This window comes from Pholcus phalangioides, unplaced genomic scaffold (assembly GCF_987345545.1).
Source record: "Pholcus phalangioides strain wild (caught in Gottingen) unplaced genomic scaffold, Ppha-v1.0 ptg000007l_1, whole genome shotgun sequence".
Taxonomy (NCBI): Eukaryota; Metazoa; Arthropoda; class Arachnida; order Araneae; family Pholcidae; genus Pholcus; species Pholcus phalangioides.
Window position 1 is genome coordinate 395,679 of NW_028301600.1, and position 26,222 is coordinate 421,900.

The 26,222-nt window shown below is 39.4% G+C and overlaps 1 protein-coding gene across 2 annotated transcripts in view; it reads left to right on the top strand.

The window, feature by feature from the left end:
* LOC149084774 (transmembrane protein 65) overlaps positions 1-11,893 on the top strand; it is a 102,094-nt gene extending 90,201 nt beyond the window's left edge. For both annotated transcript variants that reach the window (XR_016192757.1, XM_089232516.1), the window contains one exon: positions 11,453-11,893. Coding sequence is in view for 1 of the 2 variants with exons in the window: in XM_089232516.1 (XP_089088642.1) it covers positions 11,453-11,548 (96 nt within the window). In the remaining variant the exon portion in view is untranslated. The remainder of the gene's footprint in view (positions 1-11,452) is intronic.
* Positions 11,894-26,222: the final 14,329 nt, after the last annotated feature.

The window sequence follows — 26,222 nt, forward strand, 5'->3', positions numbered from 1 at the left end:
CACTGTTGCACCAGTGTGAAAGCGACATCAGTTGCAAGAACTGTGTAGAAGTAAATAAGACCAAGAGTCTTAACCTTGCGACAAATACAAATACAACGGGCATTTTGCCTGTTGTGCGGTCGTGACCGTTTCGTAATGCGAAATCGAGGATGTACGCAGAATAGGCCTTTGGAGGTATAAGGATTTCAAATACAGTATTTAAAAATGTTCTCAATTTTTGATCTTGACGAGAAGGGGGGGGGGTGGCATGGGCCCCCATGCCCTTTCCAGATTTCACCTTGGGCGAAAATCCGGGTTTGGAACCCGCGAATGCGTAGGGGTCATTGGCGTACGCAAAGGCCCCCCCAAGCCGAGATTATAGTGTTATTTTGCAAGCAAAAATGTAAACCCCCCTTGAGAAAATTCTGCGTACGCCTATGGTAGGGGTAATCGGTGAAATACGATTCTAAGGTTGTCAAACTTAAAAAAAAAAAAAACTGTTGCCACACAAACGATCGCACAAACCTACAGCACAGTTGTGGACCATCAGGGAGAGAGAAGGAAATCGGTCCGTAAGGATTTATATGATTAGGGAATTGGAAGATACGCGTCAGAATCATTTGTTTTAAATTTAATCAGAAGATATTATTGAAAGAGCTAAGGTTTTCCGAAATGGAAAATCTATCGGAAGAGAATTTATAGATTGATTTATTAGTAAATATATAGTATATGTGTGTGTTCCTAGCTTGATTATATTTGTGTTAGATTTAACAGGTTATAGCATTTTACTGGTGAACCGTTGATCCTAGAGGTATACGTCCCGTTAGAAAAAGTTTCCAAATAATGTGTAGTACTCGGATATGTCATTTATGTTTTAAGTGGTTGTATAGTTATTAAAATAAAATAAAAAACTTTTTGTACAGTCCCCGTGTGCCTGTCTGGTGAAAATATGTTGTAAAAATTTTGTATCTTTGTTATTTTTTGACTCAAAATCAAGTGTTCCGGACTCCGCCACGAAGCTGAGCTGGAAGAGATCTCGGCATAGGGATAAGTCCAGTGGCAAATTTCTTTCGTTCATTCATTCAGTTCCCGTGTGCCCCAAACGGGAACTGAATTAACTATTATTACTTTCTAATTCAGTTTTTGAACGCAATTAGGAAGTTGTTGCCCTGTCTCTTCTGAAGCCGACAAAAAATTCCATGTGTCTAAGTGCAATATTCACTGAGATATTTGAATTTGAAAAACGGAGGTAAGTTGGGAAAAAACAGCTCTAAATGTGGAAAAACCCGCATTTAACACGGTTTTTCCCAAATTTCCTCTGTTCGAATTCGAATATTTCAGTGAATATTGCACTTAGAAACATGGAATGTTTTTGTTGGCATCAGGAGAGACAGCAAAAACTTTCTAATTGAGTTTTGAAGCACACGGGGACACTATAAAAAGTTAAATTGTTTATTTTAATAACTACACAGCCCCTTGAAACATGAATGACATGTCCGAGTAATACACATTATTTGAAAAAATTTTCTAATTGGAAGTATACCTCTATAGGATCAACAGTTTGCCAGTAAAATGCCATACCCCGTTTGCTATGTACCCTGTATATATATGTTAAATTCTCAGTGTTGATGGTATCTTTTCGAGCTTTCTCTACCAGTATACAATGAAATTGAAAGAATCTAGTTATAAGCTGGTAAAAAAAAATTGACCTTTTTCTTAATTGAACCTTTGGATCGAACGTGTTTTTAGAAATGAATTATTTATTTGATTCACAGGGATACCGTCACTTTATCCGGAGACCCTTGGTGCTCATTTACATAAAACCATTCTTTTCCATTAATAACGCAAGTATATTTGAATGTAGCTTGACAGTTTCATCGCATCTCATCGGGCATATTCAAACCATTCTCGTCAATGTCAATCTAAGGTTTGCTGAAGTTACTATCTCCATCCGTAATTTCAGAAGTTGGGGAAAGCCCGTATATAGTTAATTTTTAGTTAAAATTTTTTTATACAGCATACAGGGTGTTCGTAAACTGTTTAAAAAAAATTAATAGATTAAGAAAAATATTTACAATGGAACCTATGGTCTCAATCCACATTTTCCCCCCAGAAATTTGACATGCACCATGACGCCCATGAGTCTATTTGAGCAGTGGTTCCTAATCTTTTTCAGTCCGCGTACCCCCAGCTGGCTCGGTTCCTTTTTGCGTACCCCCCCCCCCCCCCGAATCCTTCAGACTCCCCCTCCTCCAATCATTTTCACCCATTACAGTTTTCAAAAAACTTCAAAAAAAGGTACACTTTGAATTAAATAAAATAAATTCATTATTTAACTTTTTTATTTTCCAATTAAGCAAACAAATTAATACAAAGATTGGGAAAAAAATTAATGGGATGTTTGGGACTGTAAATTGAATTACAAAGTTTTGAAAAATTAAACTCAAAAGAGGATAACTGCAAACTCAAATCCGGAGCTGCGTTCAATTTGTTTTAGTATACGAAGAAAACGCCTGTTCAACAAGCTCCGTGCTAACAGACGGCAACAAAAACATTATGGCTTTTCTAGAAAGTTCAACGTATTCTCACCGCGGCAAGCCCAAAAACTGACTAGGTTCACCATTCCGTCATTGAAGAGGATCTTCAGAGGGGTATCTGCTGCAAGCTCTAGCGATTTCTCCTTTTCTGGAATCAACAATGAAGCCGGTTCAAAATACTCTTCTTTGAAAAGATTAGATGTCCATCGATCACTCATTTCCGGCTCTGAAAAATATTTTTCAAACGAGGATTTTAATCCTTCCAAGTGGTCGACTGTTAAATTTAGCTCAGCTTGTGACAAGAAATTGTGAAGTGTTTCAAACACTTCCCAAAAAAAAGGCTACCTCGTGCCGAAGTTCGAACAGCAACTTAACCCCGGGACAATCACCTAACTTCGGTGTGCAAAAGCAAAGCATTGTGAAGGCTGTCCATGTCTTCATACAACAATTTATAGTTGGTAGGATTCACCTTAACAAAGTTGACAACCTTGACCGCTTCATCAAGTACGTTTCGCAAATTTGGAGGCAACGGTTTCGATGCAGGGGTCTGTCTGTGAATATAGCAGTGAGTCCATTTCATTTTGGGAGCGACTTCTGCCACGCGTGCACGACGGCCTGAGTAGTAGCAACCTTCCATGGATTTTCCTCCATCTGTTATGAGCCCAATGCATTGTGAACATTGAATTCTTTTTTCAACGAAATAATGATCAATTGCTTCAAATAAGTCTTTAACAGTCGTACAACCCCTTCAATGGGTTACAAATAAAAAGATTTACTTCGAATTCTCTTTCAAGTACACGTAGCAATTACAAGTAGCACAGAATATTGCGCAACGTCAGTACTTTCGTCTACTTGGATAGACAAAAAATTCACAACCTTTGACGTGACTTATGACTGTGCTCTCAACATCGTCTGACATGTCCTGTATTCTTCGAGACACCGTATCATTTGACAGAGATATTAAACTCATTATAAGAGCACTTTCCTCTGCAAACGTGCATCTGACAGCATCTTTTCACCAATAGTGTGATTTTTTCCTCGTCTCGCAATACGATAGCTAATGTAGTAGGAGGTTTCGGTAGCTTTGGCAGAATCACTTTTGGAAGATTCAAAATATGTTTTCACGTTTACAGGTCCACGGTATTTCATTTTGGTGTTTCAGTCCGCTTCCGCGCAGATCTAATTTTTAGCCACTGATCCATAGCGCAAATCACGTGAGTAGTAGGTGCTTGGTAGAAAAGCTGACGTAGAAAATTGTGGGAACAACACGCACACTCAATACACAATTGCCCACAACAAAAGTTAAATACAACACGAATTAATTCTTCGCTTTTATGTGCAGCCCGGCATGTGTCAACAATCAAATCTAAAACGCCGAAGAAAAGTGAGTCGAGAAGAAGGAATTCACGAATCCCGATCATAGGTTGGGCGCGGGCGGGAGGGAAGGCCGAACCTTCCAGCGGACGCAACCCTTCTGTTATAGAAGATTTTATTGATAGGGAGGTCAATATATCACAACTGACAATATTAGTAAAAACCTCTACCTACATTAAAAATTCTTTTTAATGTTTTTTAATTATTATTTTTCTTTTTTTAGATGGATGGCCGCCATTACCATTTTCTTTTCGCGTACCCCACATGGCCCTTCGGACCCTCCGAAGGGGCATCCGGTCACGTGATCATCTCGTGTTTCAGTACAGAATGTACTGAGATTCTTTCACGTGACCAGAGCGTGCTTGTTAAGAGAGAGCTAATGTGCAAAGTATAATAATACATATAAGAATATACGGGGTGATTATAAAAAAACTATCCCGACATATGGGCCCCTAACTATCATACCATTCACAGAAACTGAATGAAATTTTGGCATAAGGTATTTTGATGTATGCGCTCAAGAATGATATGGAAAACAACAGTGTCACTCTAACAGTTACAGTGAGAAAATTTCGAAAATATCAAATGGCAACACCAAGTTTTTTGTATTGGAATGCGATCTCCATACTGAAAAACACTAAATAGCGTTGGAATGGCACCTGTAGCACGAAAATCTCCGGAGCTAGGCAAGGAAAAAGTAAAAAGGACTTTACCGTGCACCAGAGCATTAATGTTCGTTTCATTCGTCACACCGTTTCTTCGGCTGAGATCCCAGCCTGATTAGTCCTCCACAAGGTCATGTGGAAAATTTGTGAAACACAATAAAATGCTTTATTTTATGCTGCTTCTCTGTCCTTATTGGTTGTCCTCACTTTTAGCCTATCTACCGCCGGTGATTTTCATGCTACAGTTGCCGTTCGAACGCTATTTAGGATTTTTCACAATGGAGATCACATTCCAATACAAAAAACTTGGTGTTGCCATTTAATATTTTCGAAATTTTCTCACTGTAACCGTAACTGTTAGAGTGACACTGTTGTTTTCCATATCATTCTTGAGCGCATACATCAAAATACCTTATGCCAAAATTTCATTCAGTTTCTGTGAATGGTATGATAGTTAGGGGCCCACATGTCGGAATAGTTTTTTTATAATCACCCTGTATATTGAGGCTCTACAATACCCCCTCCCCAGTGTCAATGTTGGACACGATAAAAATCCGTGAACCGACCTCGACGTCCAGATCGTGTGGTCACTGGTGGTTTCGATTTCGTGTTCAAGTTCTCTGACATAGAGTCGTTAGTTTGCGTTTCCGCCATCAGCGGCGTTGTATCTTCCGAGAGGGAGAATGCTGGTTTTAAGCGATCGATGGAAACCGAAACTGTTTTGCCATTGATGTCAAGTTTGAACACTTTTTCATTTTTGTCAATGACAAGAAAGGGACCATCATATGGTCTCTGGAGGGGTCGACGGATACTATCACGACGTAGTAATACGCGAGTAGCATTCATCAGTTCTGGATATACAAATGTAGCACGTTTTCCATGATGTTTTATTGGCGTTGGACGGAGCTGCTGCATGTGGCCCCGTAACTTATTTACGTAGTCACAAGGGTCAATGTTGACATTCGTTGAGTCGAAAAATTGGCCGGGAAGACGCAAGGGTGCACCAAACACGAGTTCGGGTAGCGTACACTGCAGGTCGAATTTTAGAGCGGCTCGGTAGCCCAGAAGTATAGTTGGTGATACTTCGGTCCAACGTTCGGTGTTATGGCATTTAATGGCCGTTTTTAGTGGTCGATGAAATTCCTCAATCAAACCATTCGCTTGAGGATGGAAAGCGGTAGTTCTAGCTCTTTCGGTGCCTAGAAGTTGTAGAAGAGAGCGGAAAAGGTGGGACTCAAATTGTCGACCTTGATCAGTTGTTATAACTGATGGAGCACCATAACGGGATACCCAACAGTTATAAAAGGCTTCCGCTACAGTTGGAGCTGTGATGTCTTTTATTGGTTGTGCTTCTGGCCAGTGGGAAAAACGATCGATCATGGTCAAACAGTAGGAATAACCATTTGATGGAGTTAATGGACCCACTATGTCCAGATGAATGTGGGCGCAAGATGGCATAGGAAATTCTTTCAAAGGAGATTTGACATGTCTGTGAATTTTACTTTTTTGACAAGCCATGCAAGTTTTTGCCCATTTTGTTATTTCCTTATTGATACCAGGCCAAACAAAGCGAGAACGGATTTGGTGGATCGTTCTTCTGATGCCTGGGTGCGCTAAGTTATGAACGTGATCAAACACCGTTTTCCTATACTGCACAGGAATGTAAGGACGCGCACTTCCAGTGGAGATGTCACGAATTAAATCTATGTCAGATTCGGGAAGTTTAATTTTTTTCATTTGTAAGTCAAAATTTGAATCAGCCATCAATTTTGATAATTCATTATCTGTCGCTTGAGCTTCAGCGATTTCATTGTAATTAATTGGGTTTGGCATTGAAATAGCACATATGCGGGACATTATATCGGCTGCTATGTTTTCTGAGCTAGGAATATGACAAATATCACTCGTGAATTGGGAAATGAAATCCAAGTGCCTGGTTTGGCGAGGCGAGCATTTGTCATGCTTCTGCCGAAAAGCATAGACCAAAGGTTTCTGATCTGTAAATAGAGTGAACTGACGTGCTTCGAGCATGTGTCGAAAATATTTTATAGAAGAATATGCAGCCAATAGTTCTCTGTCATATGCGCTATAGCGTGTTTCCGCTGGAGTGAGTCTGCGAGAGAAAAATCCTAGCGGTTGCAAAGAATTGTCTACTACCTGGTGAGATGCATCAACATGAAGTGCATGCTTTGCAGATGTGGAAGGATGAGCTAATAGAGTGACGTTAGCTAGTTGCTCTTTGCATTGATTGATTGAATGCTGCGAGTGCAGAATCGGTCCATTCAATTTTACGATTATCTTTTTTAAGGCGGGAGCCCTTTAGAAAATCGTGTGAGAGTATTTGCGACTCTGCAGCATGTTTTATGAACCTTCTATAGAAATTTATGAAACCATATAATTATATACCTTGAAATATAATATTACTTTCACTTTGCTAGGTAATGGTTTAATGCCAAGAGGAGGGATTAAATGACCTAAAAATTCTAAATTATCTACACCTAATACACATTTAGAAATATTAAGTTTCAAGTCATACTTGTGTAAACGCTCAAATATTTGCCTTAGGTGATTTTCGTGCTCTTCAACAGATGATGAATATACGAGGATATCATCTATATATGCATAACAAAAAGATAAACCTCTCAACACCTCGTGCATAAAACGCATAAATTTTTGAGGCGCATTTACTAAGCCAAAACAAAGCCTAGTATATTCGAACAGACCCCATGGTGTTGTCACCGCTGTTTTAGGAATATCAGGTTCAAAAATAGGGATCTGATGGTACGCTTTGAGAGAGAGAGAGAAAATATCTAATTTGGAAAAAATTGACTTACCATGAAGTGCATTGCTGAAATCACTTAAGTATAGGATGGGATAGGAATCTAACTCTGTGACAGAATTTAATTTTCGATAATCTCCCACTGGTCGTATAGATGTTTCCGACTTCGGAACAATATGCAATGGTGAAGACCATGAACTTTTTGAAGGACGAATTATTCCTTGTTGTAACAAAAAATCGAATTCCGTCTTCACCTTCTCAAAGTGTTGAGGGTGAAGCCGTCTCGGTCGAGAACATATTGGAGGACCTTTAGTCACTATGTGGTGAACTGTGTCGTGCGATGCAGGTTCGCTTATTAAGCATGGATTTGTGATGTCTGGGAATTCAGAAAGAATTTTCTCGTACTGAGATGGGCCCACTGTGGAAATTGGGAGATGAGCCGTTTGATGCAATGATCCCAGTGAATGAAGTGATGTGCTAGAGCTAATGAGACGACGCTTTTTCAAATCTACCATGAGATTGAAATTGCGCAGAAAATCTGCTCCGATGATAGGGCACGAAACCTCGGCGATGAGGAATGTCCATGGAAAATTTTGTCGCAAACCCAGATCTAGAACAATATTTTTGGTACCGTAGACCGGTATTGACGTCTGGTTTGCTGCGTAGAGACGAAATGTGGAGCAAAGAGTGGTGGAAGCAATCGCTGACGGCGGAACGACACTAATTTCACTGCCCGTGTCAAAACTGGAAACTTGGGGAGCGGTATTGTCCCCTTCTGCTGCCATCATCCTGTTGCTTGAGAGAGAAGAGAAAACCAAGAGGTCAAGCGGAAGTGACCTTATGAGGGAGGATGCTCCGTGGTCCACTGTTGCTGGGAGAAAAATCCTCTGTTGCTGCTCTAACCGTAATGGCGTCTTTTGAAGAATATTAAGAAGGCATCATTATTTGCGTTATCACGTCTGCGGTCACCAATGCTGATGCTAAGTGGTGACGGTAGCGCATCCGAGTCCGTATGGATGTGATTTAGTTTCAGGTGTACATTATATTTAATTATGATGCTATAAAAACAGATATTTACATGGTACATACACTGAAGAGCCAAAAAAACTGGTGCACCTGCCTAATATCGTGTAGGGCCCCCGCAGAAGTGCCGCAACACGACGTGGCATGGACTCGACTAATGTCTGAAGTAGTGCTGTAGGTAATTGACACCATGAATCCGTAGGAGTAAGAGGGGGTGGAGATCTCTTCTGAACAGCACGTTGCAAGGCATCCTAGATATGTTCAATAATGTTCATGTCTGGGGATTTAGGTGGCCAGCGGAAGTGTCTAAAGTCAGAAGAGTGTTCCTGGAGCCACTTTGTAACAATTCTGGACGTGTGGGGTGTCATGATCGCAATTTCCACTTTAAAGTATTCATTCTAAAAATCTAAAATCCCATTTCAAATATTAATTTAAAACTAACATGCAGCGCATTCATTTCATTTATATTAGATATAACTTGCTGGGATCCGTCAAAAACATTGACGCCAATATATGAAAGCATAATCATGACATAGAAGTCGTCACGCCATAACATACTTGTTTTTCAAAATATCTCTGGCATTAGAAAAGATGCGACGTTTCATCTTATGAATCATTGCTATGCCACGATCCGGATTTTACCAGTTGAAATCCAAAACATCATCTCCTTTTCATTCTTTGGTTTCTTAATATGTGATGAGTGCAAAAGCACCTTATTAGCTATTCACATTAGTTGTTCATGCGAACAAAGAAAACTGAAACTAAAGTAATTCTGATTTTGTCTGTTGAGACAGACAGAGCTCACCAAGTTTTCTACCAGAGAACACGCTCGTTCTCGTGAGTTCAATGAGGGTGTAGTCCTTAGTGTTGAAGTGCTAGGCACTTCGGGTGCTTTTGTGAAGATGTGTCTTTAATTTCTTAAAGCGCTAAAATGCGCTCAGTGCGTGGAGTGAGATGAGGGAAACTAATATGTGAGGTGCTGTCAAAGAGGGATACCTCGGTGAATGGCGTAAAAGGCCATCGCTCCAGGTGGTGTCTGGTGAGTGATTAATATTTTCTTTTTATATATATTGTCTTTGAGGGTGAGTGAGATAATGATGTTGATAAGTAATAATATAATATGAAAAGTTAAGAATAAACTTTATGCGGCACAACTATTATCTTGATTACGTTTTTGAGCAATGTCGATATATTTAAACTTAATATGATCGCGTCAGGGGTGTCGCATTGTCCTGCTGAAATTGTCCAAATCCGTCGGAATGCACAATGGACATGAATGGGTGCAGGTGATCAGACAGGATGCTTACGTACCTGTCACCTGTCAGAGTCGTATCAGGGGTCCCATATCACGCCAACTGCACACGCCCCATACCATCACATAGCCTCCACCAGCTCGAACAGTCCCCTGTTGACATGTAGGGTCCATGGGTTCATGATGTTGTCTCCATACCCGTACACGTCCATCAGCTCGAAGCAATTGGAACCGAGACTCGTCAGACCAGGCAACGTGTTTCCAGTCCTCAACAGTCCAATGTCGGTGTTATCGGGCCCAGGTGAGGCGTAAAGCTTTGTGTCGTGCAGTCATCAAGGGTACACGAGTGGGCCTTCGGCTCCGAAAGCCCATATCGATGATGTTTCGTTGAATGGTTCGCACGCTGTTGATGACCCAGCATTGAAATCTGCAGCAATTTGCGGAAGGGTTGCACGTCTGTCACGTCTAATGATTCTCGTCAGTCGTCCCGTTCTTGCATGATCTTTTTCCGGCCGCAGCGATGTCGTAGATTTAATTTTTTACCGGATTCCCGATATTCACGGTACACTCGTGAAATGGTCGTACGTGAAAATCCAAATTGCATCGTTACCTCGGAGATGCTATGTCCCATCTCTTGTGCGCCGACTATAACACCACGTTCAAACTCACTTAAATCTCGATAACCTGCCATTGTAGCAGCAGTAACCGATCTAACAACTACCAGACACTTGTTGTGTTATATAGGCGTTGCCGACCGCAGCGCCGTACTCTGATTGGTTCCATATCTCTTTATTAGCATACGCATGCTGTACCAGTTTTTTGGCTCTTCAGTTTATTTATATCATATTAAGGAGAGAGAAAGACGACGTGGATGCATCTCGTGTGAGAGCTGGAGCTGATCTGATGTTCTCACACAAACGGCCCTTCGGACCCTCCGAAGGGGCATCCGGTCACGTGATCATCTCGTGTTTTAGTACAGAATGTACTGAGATTCTTTCACGTGACCAGAGCGTGCTTGTTAAGAGAGAGCCAATGTGCAAAGTATAATAATACATATAAGAATATATATTGAGGCTCTACAACTTCATCAGAACATACCAGGATTTCCTCGTTAATGATGATTTCCTCCCTCTCTTTCCAACACGCCACCTATTTCGTCAACTTGGACAGGCTTCATTAACCTCAGTCGAGACAGAATTTTCAACACTTTGGAACAGATGGCGCCCCAATTCGCATACAAAGACCACTCGGACGCAACAAATACAAAGGCGAACTCTCCGGATGACCAGACATAAACATCACCCCTCCACGACTCATTTGTGTGAATTCTGACCACGAGGTCCTGATGACGGCTTTCCATTGCAGAGCCAGAACGCGTCGACCATTCGACCAATTAAATTTTGTCTTAAAAACGTGTCAATTTTTGTATAAATTTACTTTACGCTTTTCTGATGCTCTGAGTGGATTGTGTTTAGGTTCCATCGTAAACATTGTTCGTCTTGATAGGTATTATCACCCCTCCAATTTTTTTCGAAACAGTTTACGGAACACCCTCCATATGAAAAGGTATACGAGTCCAAAGTGTTTTTTTTTTTCTCTTTTGTGGCAGTCTAAATATTAAACAAAAACTGAAAACATGATTTTTTTGCCAATAACTTTTATAAAACTAACTACGGTAACTTCATGGTTTATAGAATGATTTTTTAATATAAAAAATTGTGTATATTTTTCTTAAACAAATTGATCTGAATTCTAATAGAATTTTGTAAATGTTCTACAGTTGGTGCATTTTTTCAATTATTTTGTTTCGTAACCTTTTATAAGCAGCTCCATTTTTTTTAAGGGTCGTGCTCTGGGAGTCATAATTGGATGTATGCTTGGAATGTTTCCTCTGCTTTTTCTGCCTTCCAAGAAAGCTGTGATAGAATCAGACAAATAGACGATCGAATTATCAATATCCATAAAAAAAATGACAGTCTATATTTCTCTATTTTTCACTCAAGCTAGTTTGTAGCTTTTATAGTGATATTCGGATTGTGTCTGTTATCATAGTTTGACCGATGCAGTTCTCAACTATTACTGTGCATTACATCGTTTAGCAGCTCTTTTTAAATGTAACAAAATATTTGCATTAATATAGTCAAGGTTTCCTTACATGAAAATGTAAAACTCTATTTCACTTATTTATCAGTATTTGCATTTTGTTTGTTTTTTTGTAAGAGTGTCTTATAGCAGCTCATAAATTTTATGAATTTTTGAAATAATAAAAGAAAATAGACTTTCTGCTTTGAGTGTACAAGTTGTTTGAAGAAACGTGTTTGAAATGATATAAATAAAGCTTGATGACGGTTTGTTCCGAGAAATAAAATAAATAACAGCTTTTATATAACTCCTTCACATGCGAGCCAAAACTGACTTGAAAAAAAAATTTTTTTTGATTGATTTGTGTTTGTCAAAAAGAAAAAAAATGCCTTTTAAAAATAAATTAAAAAAAAAAAAATTAATTTTAGTCTATAGCTTTACTAGGACCATTTGAGTTAGGTACACATATATGTGTACTTCAGGTCTTAACTTGAAAAAAGAATCATTAAATACCATTTAAAATGAAGTACACAGTGGCGTCGGAGCCGTGGGTGCTCAAGCACCCACGGTAATTTGTGACATGGATCTGAGCACCCCCAGAATTGATCCAAAAATTAAAATTTCCGATATAAAACTAAAGACGAGCACCCACAGTTTCGAAACACTTCCGACGCCCCTGGAAGTACATATATGTGAACCTCTGGAGGGAAGAGGATGAACCACCTTAAGCCGGGTCCAGACACGACCACCTAGATCAGCAATTTTGCACTTCATGATTAAATTTCGATATGGAATAGCCTTCAACATTATCAAAGCTAGTAGACTAACGCTTTTATAACCAGAAAAATTAAAGAAATTTTTTTAAATAATACAAAAACGTTCTTACCTTACTATTGCTGGTTTGGGTTATGAGGTTGCGTGATTTGAATAAAATGTTGGATTCAGGATAATTGATAAATTTCTAAAAATAATTATTTATTTACAACACGGAACATAAGACGAAATAAAAAAATCTACGGAGCGACATGTTAAGCTCTTGAGGGTTCGATCGCTTCTCCCCCGATTTCCCGCGTGACAATCCAATGGCGTTAGCTTTACAAGTGCCGCCATCTGTGAGATAAAATACAAATCGAATCTCACCACATGAGTTTCCCCCCAGTGAAGGAACATGATGAGAGAACGACAAATGAGATACAAAATGAAAATGTGATACAAAAAATTAATCATAAGATGCAGAATAATAGATGTGCAGATAATGTGGTAGCTGACGCTCTTTCAAGAATAGAAATCAACTCGATTTCCAAATCACCATTCCTGGATTTTGACCTTTTTGCAACTGCTCAACGAGAGGATCCTGAATTAAAACAGTTACAGCAAGACAACTCTAGTTCACTGACTTTCAAGTCAATGCCAAGTCCATTTACCGCAACAGAACTGGTATGTGATGTGTCTACAGGCTCACCAAGACCATTTGTTCCAGCGAGCTTCCGCAAGACTATTTTTCATCATTTCCACAATCTTGCTCATGCAGGTGTAACATCATCTACTCAGCTAATATCTACAAGATACGTTTGGCCTAACATGAGAAGGAACATCAAAGATTGGGTAAAGTGTTGCAATGAGTGCCAACGCTCAAAGGTTCATAAGCATACCAAAACACCTTTAGGCACCTTTGCAACACCCGATGCAAGATTTTCTCATATTCATATCGATCTGGTTGGACCTCTGCCTCCTTCAGAAAGGATCACGTGTGCAGAGGCCGGTTATATAGTAGGTGGCGGTCCAGACCGGCCGCGCAATGGTACGCCAAACCGAGAACACCTGTAGTTCAGTAACTTTTTACCAGCACTTACATCAACTTGTGAACAGTGCTGTCAGCAACGCCTCCAAAAACCTGTTTGGAGGCGTTGCTGAGAGCAAATGTTCAGGCCATTCTGAGGCAGACTGCGCAATTTAGCACAACTTCACGCTCAGATGAACACGATCCATCGGAAGTCGGTAAATAAAAGAAATTTGCTCGTTCGGACCGGCTTCCACTACCGTTCGCCATTGCGCCAAATCGTGACAAAGTTTCATTTGGCATGTAAATAAAAGATTGAATTCGCCAATGTCACTAAACAGCACGTGAATTTGTAAACTGGTGTTTTTGTCTGATAAAAAAATCGGAGTGCCATCGCAATCAAATTCAACACTGACACTGATAACAAATATCAGTATTGAATGATGAACAAATTGAAAAAAAAAATCCAACAGTAAAGACCCCTCTTTTGCGGACACTCGCGGGACAAAAGAATTCGTCCGTAAAAAAAGGGGTGACCGCATCAAAGGGAGTTCCTATGAAATACAGTATTAACAATAACTGAAATGGAACTTTATTTGCTAATGAATGAAATTCTCTGACAATATAAGATGCGTTTAAAGGCATGAAAGTACATAATTATTGCACAGATACACAATCAAAATTACGAAAGAAATATACTGAATTTACATCTTTTGGTAAACTTATCAATTGATGTTAGGTGGGTCTGGCGGCAGATCCGCACGGTGCATTTCCGCATAATCAAGCCCCTTCCCAAGTATCTTCTTTTTTTTCTTTCTAACCCCTACTTTCTTTTATTGCTTTCCTGAAGTGGATAGGAGTTGTATACGGGCTGTATCCACATTACATTGGTGTAATTTACTTCAACTATTTTTTTTTATCACTCGAATGTCGAATTTTTTTGGAATATTTCACTCCAAACTATTTTTTACCCATAAATGTTACGGGAAGTTGCTAGAGTTGTGATTATGCATAATCACTGATCGCCTCGGTAAATTCAATGAATTTTAATGTGTTTATCATTTTACCGGCGATTATCCATAATTCCTAATTGAAGTCTGTATATTTGATAAATGTAAAAAAAAAATTATCACTTCTCTTGTTTTCATTTAACCTGTTTATTAGTTGGCGATACGTCCACGACACGTATTTTTCCATAAATATTAAATTAAAATAAGTGTCGACAGATTTTCTTCACACACAAATAAAACCAGCATTACCGATCGAATGCATAATTTTTGGTAAATTCAATTAATTCGTTGACGATTTATTGCATTTACCAATACGACCTTATGAACATAATAATCACCGATTATTATATTCACTATAACCACTTATGATTATTATACGAATATAATAATTACATACATAATCACCGATAAATGTGATGAAGTCTTGGTATATGAACAGAATCTACTAACTAACCAAAATGGTTAAGCATAATGGATCAAAATTTGCATTTACAAAAAGGTCTCTTCGCGTTCTCCTAGAGTCATTCTTCCGCTTTTCTGAGTCTTATTTCGTCCTACACTGGAGTATGCCGTAAGGTTTTGGACACTATACCTACAGAGAGACAGACTTGGTTGATGGAGTGCAGAGAAGTACTGTGCGTGCTCTTGTTGGCACACAAGGCTTGAGCTATGAAAAAAGACTTAATTTCTTGAATGTGTTTACGTTGGAGAAACGCAGTTGGTGGGAGTATATAATCAAATTGCTTATATAATACACTCATGTCCATAAATTAAGTATAATTCAGAATCACACGGAAATCGAAATCTAAAGTAAAAATTTCACCTGTAGAATTATCACACACATCTGCAAGAATGATATGCACATTTCAGGAAGCCACCAGATGATGCCGATAGTACGTCACAATGACGAGAGTGACGCTCAGTGCCATAAGCAGGGACGCCGGAACATATTTGCTGGTGTTGCTAAAGCAATACCAATCATTTTTATGGTATTTCTCAGCAATACGAATCATTAGAGCCCGGAAGTTCAGGCAAAATGCCCATTTTTGCCTATTTTCAAACTTTTTTGGTAAAAATGCCTTTTTGAAATTTTCGTGCCATAAATGCCTATTTCAACATAGTTTCAAGTTTATTAGTGAATTTCTATAATCTGTAAAACTTGGGTATTTTGGGCATTAAAAACTTCAAAAAAATCGTAATTTTTAAAATTTTCCAACTTTCAGTATTAATTATTATTAGAAAGTTCCCCCCCCCCCAGCCTATTTCACGCAAATAAGTGATCTGACAGACTGGTGTTGCCCTGCATTAACTTTGCTTTGGCCAGATGGTGTTAGATGTGAATGATTTTGTTTCAGATGAACGCAGCCCGTGCTAGAAAAGCAGAGGAAAACTAGAAGTTTTTGTTTCTCTCCCGCATGCTTTACATAATGTCTCGGCCAGGCATTGGACTGCGTTGTATGTTCATAGCTGGCTGATGGCTGTTCCAAGAGGTCATGAATTGACGTCATGGCTCACACAAGGCGGAGTAGAAGCAGACGGGGCCCATGGTGTTTTGATTTTATTTTTTGTACCATAAATGCACTGCAAACAACCATGGCTATTTATTAAACATACATACAGCATTAAATATTCGATTAAATTGATCAGAGTGGCCCTCAGGGGCGTTTGGCAGATACGACCACACGGGGCCCCGCGTTTGAAGGGGTCATGTATTCATTGGCGTACACAAAGGGGGGTTTTGGGGTTCTCACCCCCCTGAGCCAAGATTATAGTGTAGCAGGAAAAAACTAATCCCCCCCCCCCAGAAGGAAAAAAAATCTGACCCCCCCCCCCCCCGAGAAAATACTGCGTACGCCCATGCCTTCATATGTGGTAATATTTAAAAAAGTTGTTCTATTTTTGTAAAAAAAATGAGATAGCACCGTTTTTCAACTATAAAAAATGATAATGATTATTCCAAATAATACAGCAAATAAATGAGAATTATTCGCAACTCGAAGGAGCCCCACAGATTATTTTCTCTACCGGATCCACGTCTGGTAATGGCGGGTCCGGGAATTACCTAATCCTGATGATCTACTAACATTTTATTTTGGGCTTGAAATCAATTTAACTTAGATAATGCAGTTATTACAAACTATAATTAAAACAATGGACGGATTAAGTGCAACCAATTTTTCAGCTAGTTTTTGGACCCTTAATATCTTTGTTTTTATAATTATTTTTCTTCCTTCCAAAACTTATGAATACCTTTTTTAGTGCCTATTTTAGGCATTTTTAGTACCTTTTTGCCTGCCTATTACAATTTTTAGTACCTTTTTGCCTGCCTATTACAATTTTTAGTGCCTAAATTTCCGCGCTCTACCACATCATTTAAAAATAGCTCATATAGTACACTGAAAGCGCTTTACTATATTTGCGTGAGAAAAAAAGAAATTTTAAATTGTTATTAATTTCAGTGATTTTTTTTTCGCCTCTTTTACGCACTACCAACATCTACCAATCTCCCCCTCTTTCCCGGGAACCTATCAATTGACGAAAACCTTGCATATCCAAAAATGTCTAGCACTAGCTCATTAGCCCTGGGGATGACAAAACAGTATTTGGCTAAAAAGGCATCCGTAAACGAATGCCATTGTCATCTACTTCCCGATATTTCTTGTATTCATCCTTCCCCCCCCCCCCCAGGGATTTGCGTCCTGTTGTTGGAATTGTAGGAAAAGAAAAACCGGGGGAAAAATCCCCCACTCTTTAGCAGACATTATTTTTGCAAGTTATTTTTGGAATTAAAAAAACACTTTTGGGAATTTAAAAAAATTAGACGAACCTACCTAACAAAATAATAACACAAATAATAAGTTAAATTGAAAAGTTTTTGAGAAATCAACTTTACAAAATGTCTGATCTTGTAAACGCTAAAATTAGAGGCGAGAGATTGACGAGATATTTTGTTAGTTCCGCTTTAAGGGGTGAATATACGGCGTGTATTTCATTAATTTAATAATTTATCTATTAACACTATTAATTGTATTCAAAATTGATTGATTACAGTCATAGGCGTACGCAGAATTGTTTCGAGGGGGTTTCAGATTTTTTCCTCCTGAGGGGGGGGGGTTACTTTTTTTTCCCTGAAAAATAACACTATAATCTTGGCTCAAGGGGGGTTAGAACCCCCTCCCCCTGCGTACGCCAATGATTACAGTTTATAAAATGCATGCTTCGATAGTGATAAAAATTTCTTAGACATGTCAAATTCAGTACAGAAATGTGATGTCCTTCAACTTTATTCTACTTCCGGGATCCCGGAAAATGAGTTCAGAATCCAGGGAAATTCCCGGTTGAATTCTAGGTGTGGGATCGCGGGAAAAATGGATCACAGGAGAGAAAATCTAGTGGGGACTTGGGATCCACCTTTCCCTGCCATATAAGAAAATTACCGATATGTACGAGCAGGGCCGCAACTACGGGGTTGCAGGCGGGTCTGGTGCCCTGGGCGCTGTACTAGAGGGAGCACAAATTTCACTCTTTAATCTCTCCTTCAACATTATGAGGAGGCGCCAAAATGCTTGGTTGCTTCGGCTGACCAAGCATCTAGTTGCGGCCCTGTGCACGGGATGAAAGTTGATTCTATTCTGTCGCTTTGGTCGTCCCCTCACGAAAGGAATTTCTGGCAACGGCACCTGATAGTATGTGGCATAAGTGTGATATATATTTTTTTCTTGTCAGTTTCTAAATCCTTAATTTTAGTTTTTCATTTTTTTCCTTTATTTATAAATGATTTTTTCTTGATGCCCATTTTAAAATTTTTTCTTGCCTATTTTACTTTAATCATAAAATTTTATAGGTTTAAAAAATTGCTATCCTTTTGAAGCCTTACATTTTAATTTCTTAAACGAATGAACAAATTTTCTGAACAATTCGAAGGAGCTTATCAGAGCCGGTTTGAAGTGACAGAAGAATAGATTATTTTCTTTGCCTTTTTCTAATATGTTGGGGGCGAAACCGGACCTCCCAGTTCCCCCTCTCGCCACGGTCTTGCAGCTGCTGTCCGTGATTGTCTTTTGCCGATGGCTATCCATGCACATAAAAGCATGCACCCAAACCCCAATTGGTGACAAGTATCTTTCTTGCACAGCAGGTGACACACCCGCCCCTAGGTCGGCGTCTGAACTCAGTAATTGTATTGCAATGCCTTTTTTACAAAGTAAAAAGAGTGCCGCTGATCATCCTGCCTATTTCTTGGTGACTGTATAGTAGAAAAAACCTACATTGCTGCTGTTGTTGAAAACATGTTCCTTTATTTTTGTTTGGACTTTCCCTGCCCAGTAGAATGCATTATTTGTAACATGAAAGCACAGAGCTGAAAGAAAAATTTAAAATTTTTTTCCTTAAAGAAATTTCATATCGGCATTTATCAAGAAGCGGGTCGCACCTCATGTAAGTTCACTTTTATATTAACAAGTTTTATCAGAACTTTCCTTTTTTTTATGACTAACTTCGTGTTAGCTTTAACTGACCATATTTCTTTTTAACTATATAATCAAATTTGTGCAATACCAGAGGTAACCAGATTGTACATCACATTGCCATGGGGCAGATGCATACGAAGGAATTGGAGACGGGTATTTCTCCCAGAAAAAATTTGCCTTTAAGAAGAATTTAAAACAAACCGAAATAGAAAGAAAATGCATATAAATGCTATATGCAACTTCTGTCGATATATTATATAATTTATTAAAAAAATACTCTAAATTTTTGATCATCTTGAGGCAGACATCCATAGATTTACCATATTTTACTGAGGCCACAAAAATCTTTTTCCACAAAAGTAGGTTAAATTACCCGTCATCGCTGAAATCAAATACAGATTGAGGATAAAAAACGGGACATTCTAGTTAGTTCAAAAAGGGACGTATGGTCAGGAGGAAATATGTATTATGACACCACACATACCCCCCCCCCCCCTTGAGTAATGTCCCATAAACTTTGAGCAACACCAATCATTTTTGACTTCCGGCGTCCCTGGCCATAAGCGAATAGTTATGACACAGAGGACGCATGTGGATGATTTTTTACGTGGTAGAATTATCGGCCACCTGGAATGTGGGCGTACTCAGATGGAAGTATCCGAGGAACTTGGAATTGCCCAAAGTGTCATCTCTAGGCTTTGGCAACGATTCCAAGATAACGGAAATGTCAGTAGACGTTACAGTACAGGTCGCTCCCGAGTTACAACGCCCAATGAAGACCGGTATTTGGCAGTAACTGCCAAAAGAAGCAGACGGAGCACAGCATCCGACCTGTCTCGTCAGCTATCTGCAGCCATGAGTACCACAGTTTCAAGGCAAACCGTGTACAGACGTTTGGGAGATATTGGTCTATATGCTCGCAGGCCTGTCAGATGTGTTCCGCTCACGGCAACTCACTGTCGGCAGCGATTAGCCTGGAGTAGAGAACATGCAGTGTGGACATCGTCACAGTGGGCTTGTGGGATGTTTTCCGACGAGTCTAGGTTTAGCTTGCAGTCTGATTCGCGTCGGACTTTCATACGGAGAATGCCAGGTACCCGTTACAACCAAGACAACATCATTGACACCGTTACGGTGGTGCAGCATTGCTCGTTTTGGGTGGAATTATACTGGGTTCCAGAACAGATCTGCATGTTCAAACCGGAACCATGAAAGCCCAAATTTATCGGGACATCATTCTGGAACAACATGTACGTTTGTTTAGGGGTGCCATGGGCGCAGAATTTGTGTTTATGGATGACAACGCCCGTCCTCACCGAGCAAACATCGTAAACGAATGCCTTGAATCTGAGGATATAACCCGTATGGAATGGCCAGCATTCTCACCTGACTTGAATCCGATAGAGCATGTGTGGGACATGCTTGGCCGACGAGTTGCAGCCCGTCAACCACCTCCTACATGTGTACCGGAACTTTGGAGAGCAGTGGAGTGATCTTCCCCAAGATCAGATCGATAAGTTGATACTCAGCATGCCTAGGCGTTGTACGGACTGTATTTCATCGCATGGGAGACATACAATGTATTGACCATCATACCAACCATGTAATAGTAAGTTTTTGTAAAGGAGATATTTTTTACAATTGCTCCAGGGAGCAAAGATCGTAGTTTTTATGAATGGTATCATACATGCACCATCGTTTTTGTTCTTTATCTTTTGTTTAATAAATGGGCTTTATGAATAAGTAACGTTTGTTTTGTTTCTGAACCTTTATTTGCCGGAGCTGGCATTATCCTTAATTTATGGACATGAGTGTATATTTTATAATAAAACCATATGTTATAATGTGTGATATAAAATTCCACCTATGAGTCTGTATAATACGTTGTACACGTGTGTGTTAATTATTATGCTTTCTTTGATCCAGCCCACACGATGCCTCAGTCGTTGGCAGGAGAGAGAGAGATAGGCCACATGAAAAACAAATCTTCCTAAAATAGTTTTTCGTCTAACTGGACATCAGTCATGTTTAATATACATTTTAGGACATCAATTAACTCATAAAATAAATCAATAATTTACCGATTTGAAATCTGAATATTTATGCTGATAAAGAATCATCATTGTTTACAAAATATTTAAACCCTTTTCTTTCTTCAAATGAACAGTTTTGTCCCTTCAGTCGGAGGTGTACGTCCTAAAATTGATCACACTTATTGATTTAGCGTGTAAAATGAATTTGAATCCTCAACATAAATATTATAATTGAAAATAGTGTGAAATGCAAAATTTTTACTTTCTTGTCTGAAAAAACCTTGTTTTAAAATTTTTCAAAAGCACATTTAAATGATGCAGGAAAAAAAAGCGGAGCTCCAAATAAGAAATAATTATTAAATAATAACCGTAAAATTTGCCTGCAAAATATTTTTTTTATGTAGAAAATATAGTTTATTAAGAAAGAAAGAGAAAAAAAACACAATATATATAAATATTGGGTTTTTTTATTATAAAAATAATTTTATAATTATTTTTATAATTATTTTATATTTTACAATTAAGAAAAAAATATATATATACAATAAATTTCATTTATTAATGCAAAAATAATTCTGTGCTATAATGAAAAAGCATGAAGAATATTTCGGTTGAAAAAGAGAAACATGGTTAATAAAATCTAATTAGCTATGAAGTATTGTGATCATTTTTTCTTTGAATATTTTTTTATTTCCCGGTTATACATGTTAAAACACATACTAAACTTCTGTTGCAAAAGTTTACTCCAATTTTGCAATATAAGCTAGAGACATTTTTTGATATCTTTCGTGCTTGCATAATTAAGCAGAATGTGTGAAATACGTCTGTCCAGTTTAGCGTACCTTGCGCATCTTTTTTGCCCTCTAAATCCACGTTTGCTCGACTCATGTAGAAGTCACTGTATTTATATTTCTCTTTCATGCCCAGGATCAGCATTCTGATCTTTGGATTTGGTTTACCCATAAATGGAATTGAATCTCTTATGCCATCCTTCTAAGGCGTTGTTTGTTCTGTGTTTTCTTTTATTACAATTCCAAATATTGTTTTCAACACCAAATTTTCGAACCACTCTTTTACAAAGTGATCATAAAATTCTTGCAATTTCGGGTTTATAGGAGAGTTTTCCTGGGTGGATAGACACCTTTTAGCTACATCTTCCAATGGTAGATGTGCTAATGCTGCACACATACGCACATGTAATCTTACTTCATCATTGCTCTTGTAATCATTTACCAGCCCTAAGGACTGTACGTGCCGCCATAAACATTGGTTGAAATGGAAATTGCATCCGAAAATTTTGGTTAGTGGGAAGAGTCTATCGAGAGCCTTTATTAATGCAATTTCAAAATCTACAGTCACTGACTGAGGATTCCATCTGGCTTCTTTTAAAACAGTAAATAGCTTTGCATAAGAATCCTCCGTATTTTTTTTCAAGCAAAGCAAATACTATAGGAACTATTGTGACTTCTTCATCATTCCTACTTATACTAGGCGATGACGTCACTCTCCGCTACCATATGAAGGTTCGATTCTCCGCAGGGGCAGTTGAATTTTCTCTCTTTCCAAAATATATCTTCGCAACAGCCAGTGGTTAAAACCTTCGTATTCCTACTTATGTCTGCATGAATCGTATACAACTGATAAAACTGCTTACTACAACTTTTAAAAGTCCCATCTGCGAAAAAGTTCTTGAAGCTTTGAAGACCATTTCGGCCTTTGTCACAAGCAAATACTATAAATCTACAGCAAACGTATGGTGACAAGCGTGCGACACTGTCTGTCCAGCAGCCATCTACAATCTTTTGCACGAGAGCGTCATGGTGCTCAAGAGTTCTCGATCCTTTGTGCTCGCGGATCAAGTCTTCGACTATCGAACCTTTCAAGTTTCGTTAATGGATGTATTTCAAATTTTTGCAGATATTTCCTGTATATACTGTATATTGTGGATTGAAATACAGTACTTTTGCTAATCCGACACATATCAAACCGGAGTGTGCCGGATTACCGAAATCGCCCGCATACTGAAAGTTAATTGAAAAAATCCATTTAAATGATATAAAATTCTTTGAAAAGACATGCAGTGACATGATTTCCTCATCTGCGCACGAAGAAGCCACTCCTAAAAACGCCGGATAACTGGACCGGGTGGACTAGCACACCGCCGGAGTCTATTGTAAAAATTTTGCAAACAAATAAAAACCCCTAAAATATCCATGAAATTTTCAGTTTCAGAGGTACAAATAGAACTCATCTCGATTTGAAGAGAAATGTGTCCATGTGTCAAATTTGAAAACATGCTATGGATGTTGCGGTAAGCGAATAAAGGCTCTTCGAACGGGAAAGGGGGGATTATATAGTGAACACGGGGGGGGGGGCGATTATTCACCTCCGCCCTTTTGCCTATTGAAGAATTGATTGAAGAATCAATTTCATGTAGTACATTGCGTAGGAAAAAAGGTAAGATATTTTACTGCGCCTACTGTGCAAGCCTCAGAAAGAAGCGTTGTGATTTGGAGTTTTTATGTTGTTCTGATCTACGGTAAAAAATAAAGTGAATATATATTTTAGCATGTACAATAATGATGTATTCACCTATTAAAGGTTGTTTTCTTATATATATATATATTTATTTATTTAAATTATGAGAAATTAGTTGAAAAAGCACGAGTCAAAGATTATTTCAGTGGCACAATTTCATGAGGATACAACCCCCTTACAGACCTCGCAGTGCTCCTATTTTTTAGAAATGCCTTCCTATTTTCCTACTTTCGTCGCAGTTGTCCTATTTTATTCCAATTCTCTCCTACTATTCCTATTTTATCCCTCCCTTCCTTTTGTTTACAGCCAATATCTCACTACGAAAATTCCGAGAAACCGCAAAATGTCACTGCTTTCCATCCCTTTTGACTTGTTTTATTTTCTTCACAACTCGCTACTGAAAAAGAAAAAAGATTTTTTTTTTTAGGACGATGACAAGCGTATCTTTTCGCCCCCGCGTCCAAGTACTAAAACTGAAGTCCAGTGGAGAAAGCGAACCTGTTTGGGAGATCGGTTGCCGTAAATAAGAAGGCAAAAACAGGGACAGGCTCTGTCCAAACACAAGAGACTATAGGTTTCTCTCCCCGTATCTCGTAAGGAGCGTTCGAAGCCAGGTTTTCCTAGTAGGCGTTTTGCGCCACGTGAACCGAACTGGATTATTTCGCTTCAGCTGTAATGTGCTACATTATCAAACTACGCATTTGTGTTTCCCAAGCGTGGCGCATCAGATCAGTATATTATAGTATATGGCCCTGGAGTCAGCTACTCTATCGGCCGCATGCTCCGGTTTCAAAGGAAAGGAAAGAGAACACAGAAAAAATGAAGTGAAGATCGGTGGAACGCGCGGCACACGACGCATTTAACTCCCCCAGAAGCAGTCCACCTATCACGCCCGACGTAAAGCGCTGTCGTGAGCCATATTACGCTCTGTAGTACTGCTTTTCGTATTGGTGAGTGGACGGCGTATCGCGCTAGGTGATTCACGTTGCGCGCGGCATAGAAAACCTGCTCCTAGGAAAACCCGGCTTTACGGGACAGATCCAGAGCCACGTCTGGTTTTACGGGGGAGAAGCCGATTAGCCGCTTCCTAAATCCAGTTTTTTTAACGTCAGGAAATAACTTTCGGGTGTCTATGCTCGGTGTCATTCAAGTATTACGTCAGCATCGATGGTGGTGGGGGGGGAGGGGTTTCTGATTTGCGGCTTTTTGATGACGGGGGAGGGGTGTTAGGATGATTACTTCATCACCCACCCTTTATAAAAATGTGAAATACAGTATTCTTAATGGCATCTTACTCGTTGCGCCAAAAACGAGAAAAACTTTTCGCTAGTTTGTGTGCACCTGAACTAACATTCTCCCTATTGAGTTCCCTACAGAGCCACTTTAATGATCTATAAATACTTAGCGGATCTAGGTGCTCTGGACCTGTGCCGCGTTTATAGCAAACAGTGCAGAGGCCTATCTCTAGGAAGTGCTGGTCCGGGCCGCTTAAGTGCTCCGGAACCGTGCCACGCATCACTCATGTGATCCGTAATTATTCCATGGATCACTTAATTATACAATACATAATTATACAAATACAACGCCACAACAGGCAAATTGCCCAACGAGGTGGCTGACTTAAGAACATCATGGATCCCCGAGCCCCTACCTACTACTGCTACACCACACATGCACCCCCCCCCCGCGAAACCCCCCAACGAATCGGTGCATGCGGTAATGTGCGTGTACGTGTAGTGCAACCTGACGTAAAGTTTGTTTCTGTGTAATGCTTGTTATGTGTAGTGCTGTCATCTGCCCCCAGTTTTACTAATTATGAGTGAAGTGTTATGGTTGAATGATTTACCGTTGTAGGACTGTTGCTCTCTGTGGCGAGACTTTTTAACGGGGAGATCGGCTCGCATTTGCGCCTTGAAGTTGGGAACCACAGAAAACCAACTTCAGCCGATCACCACTGTGGGGTTCGAACCCGGATCCTCGCATCACGAGTCCGGCACTATAACCACTCGACCACCACAGCGGCCCACATTTAAGTAATCTTAGAATTTTCCGCGGGTATCAGAGTGATGTAGAACAACACTGGTGGCCGCGCCAGTGCTCTAAAACTGTGCCACATGTCATTCAAGGGACCTCTAAATGTGCCGCTTGGTTCATTTTTACAAAATTAGGTTTGAGAGGGTCAGGCCACATTTGGTCCGCACCGACGAAGTGTTTACCGCGGGTCAAGGATTATCTATGGGCTTATAGGTAGGGTCGCAATGAATTTCTTAAAAAGAAATTTTGAATTCTTAGCCTTCAAATAGTATTGAAATTAACAGAAATTTTCACATTATAATAAGATATTTTCTTTCGAAATTTTAATTCTGAAAAAAAAAAATTTGATTAAAAAATATATTTTTGATCGTCTATATATATAGATTGGGGAGGAGGGGTAGAACGACCACGAGCCCCCAACCAAGATCCCTTCCCACGTACGTCTCTGATCCAACCACTATGCGTTAGGAGGTGGGGGGCAGAGCGCTGAAAGGGGAGGGTAAGAGTTTTGCTGATTTCTAACAAGGGAGAAGAAGGGGTCAAAAATCTCTAAAAATTTGCTGACGTAATACTTGAACGGCCCCTTATTTTAAGCATGTGCTAAACCCATGGCCTAAATATGGCGTGCCTCAAGTGGCCTCGGTACACTTACAAATGAATTAAGTGG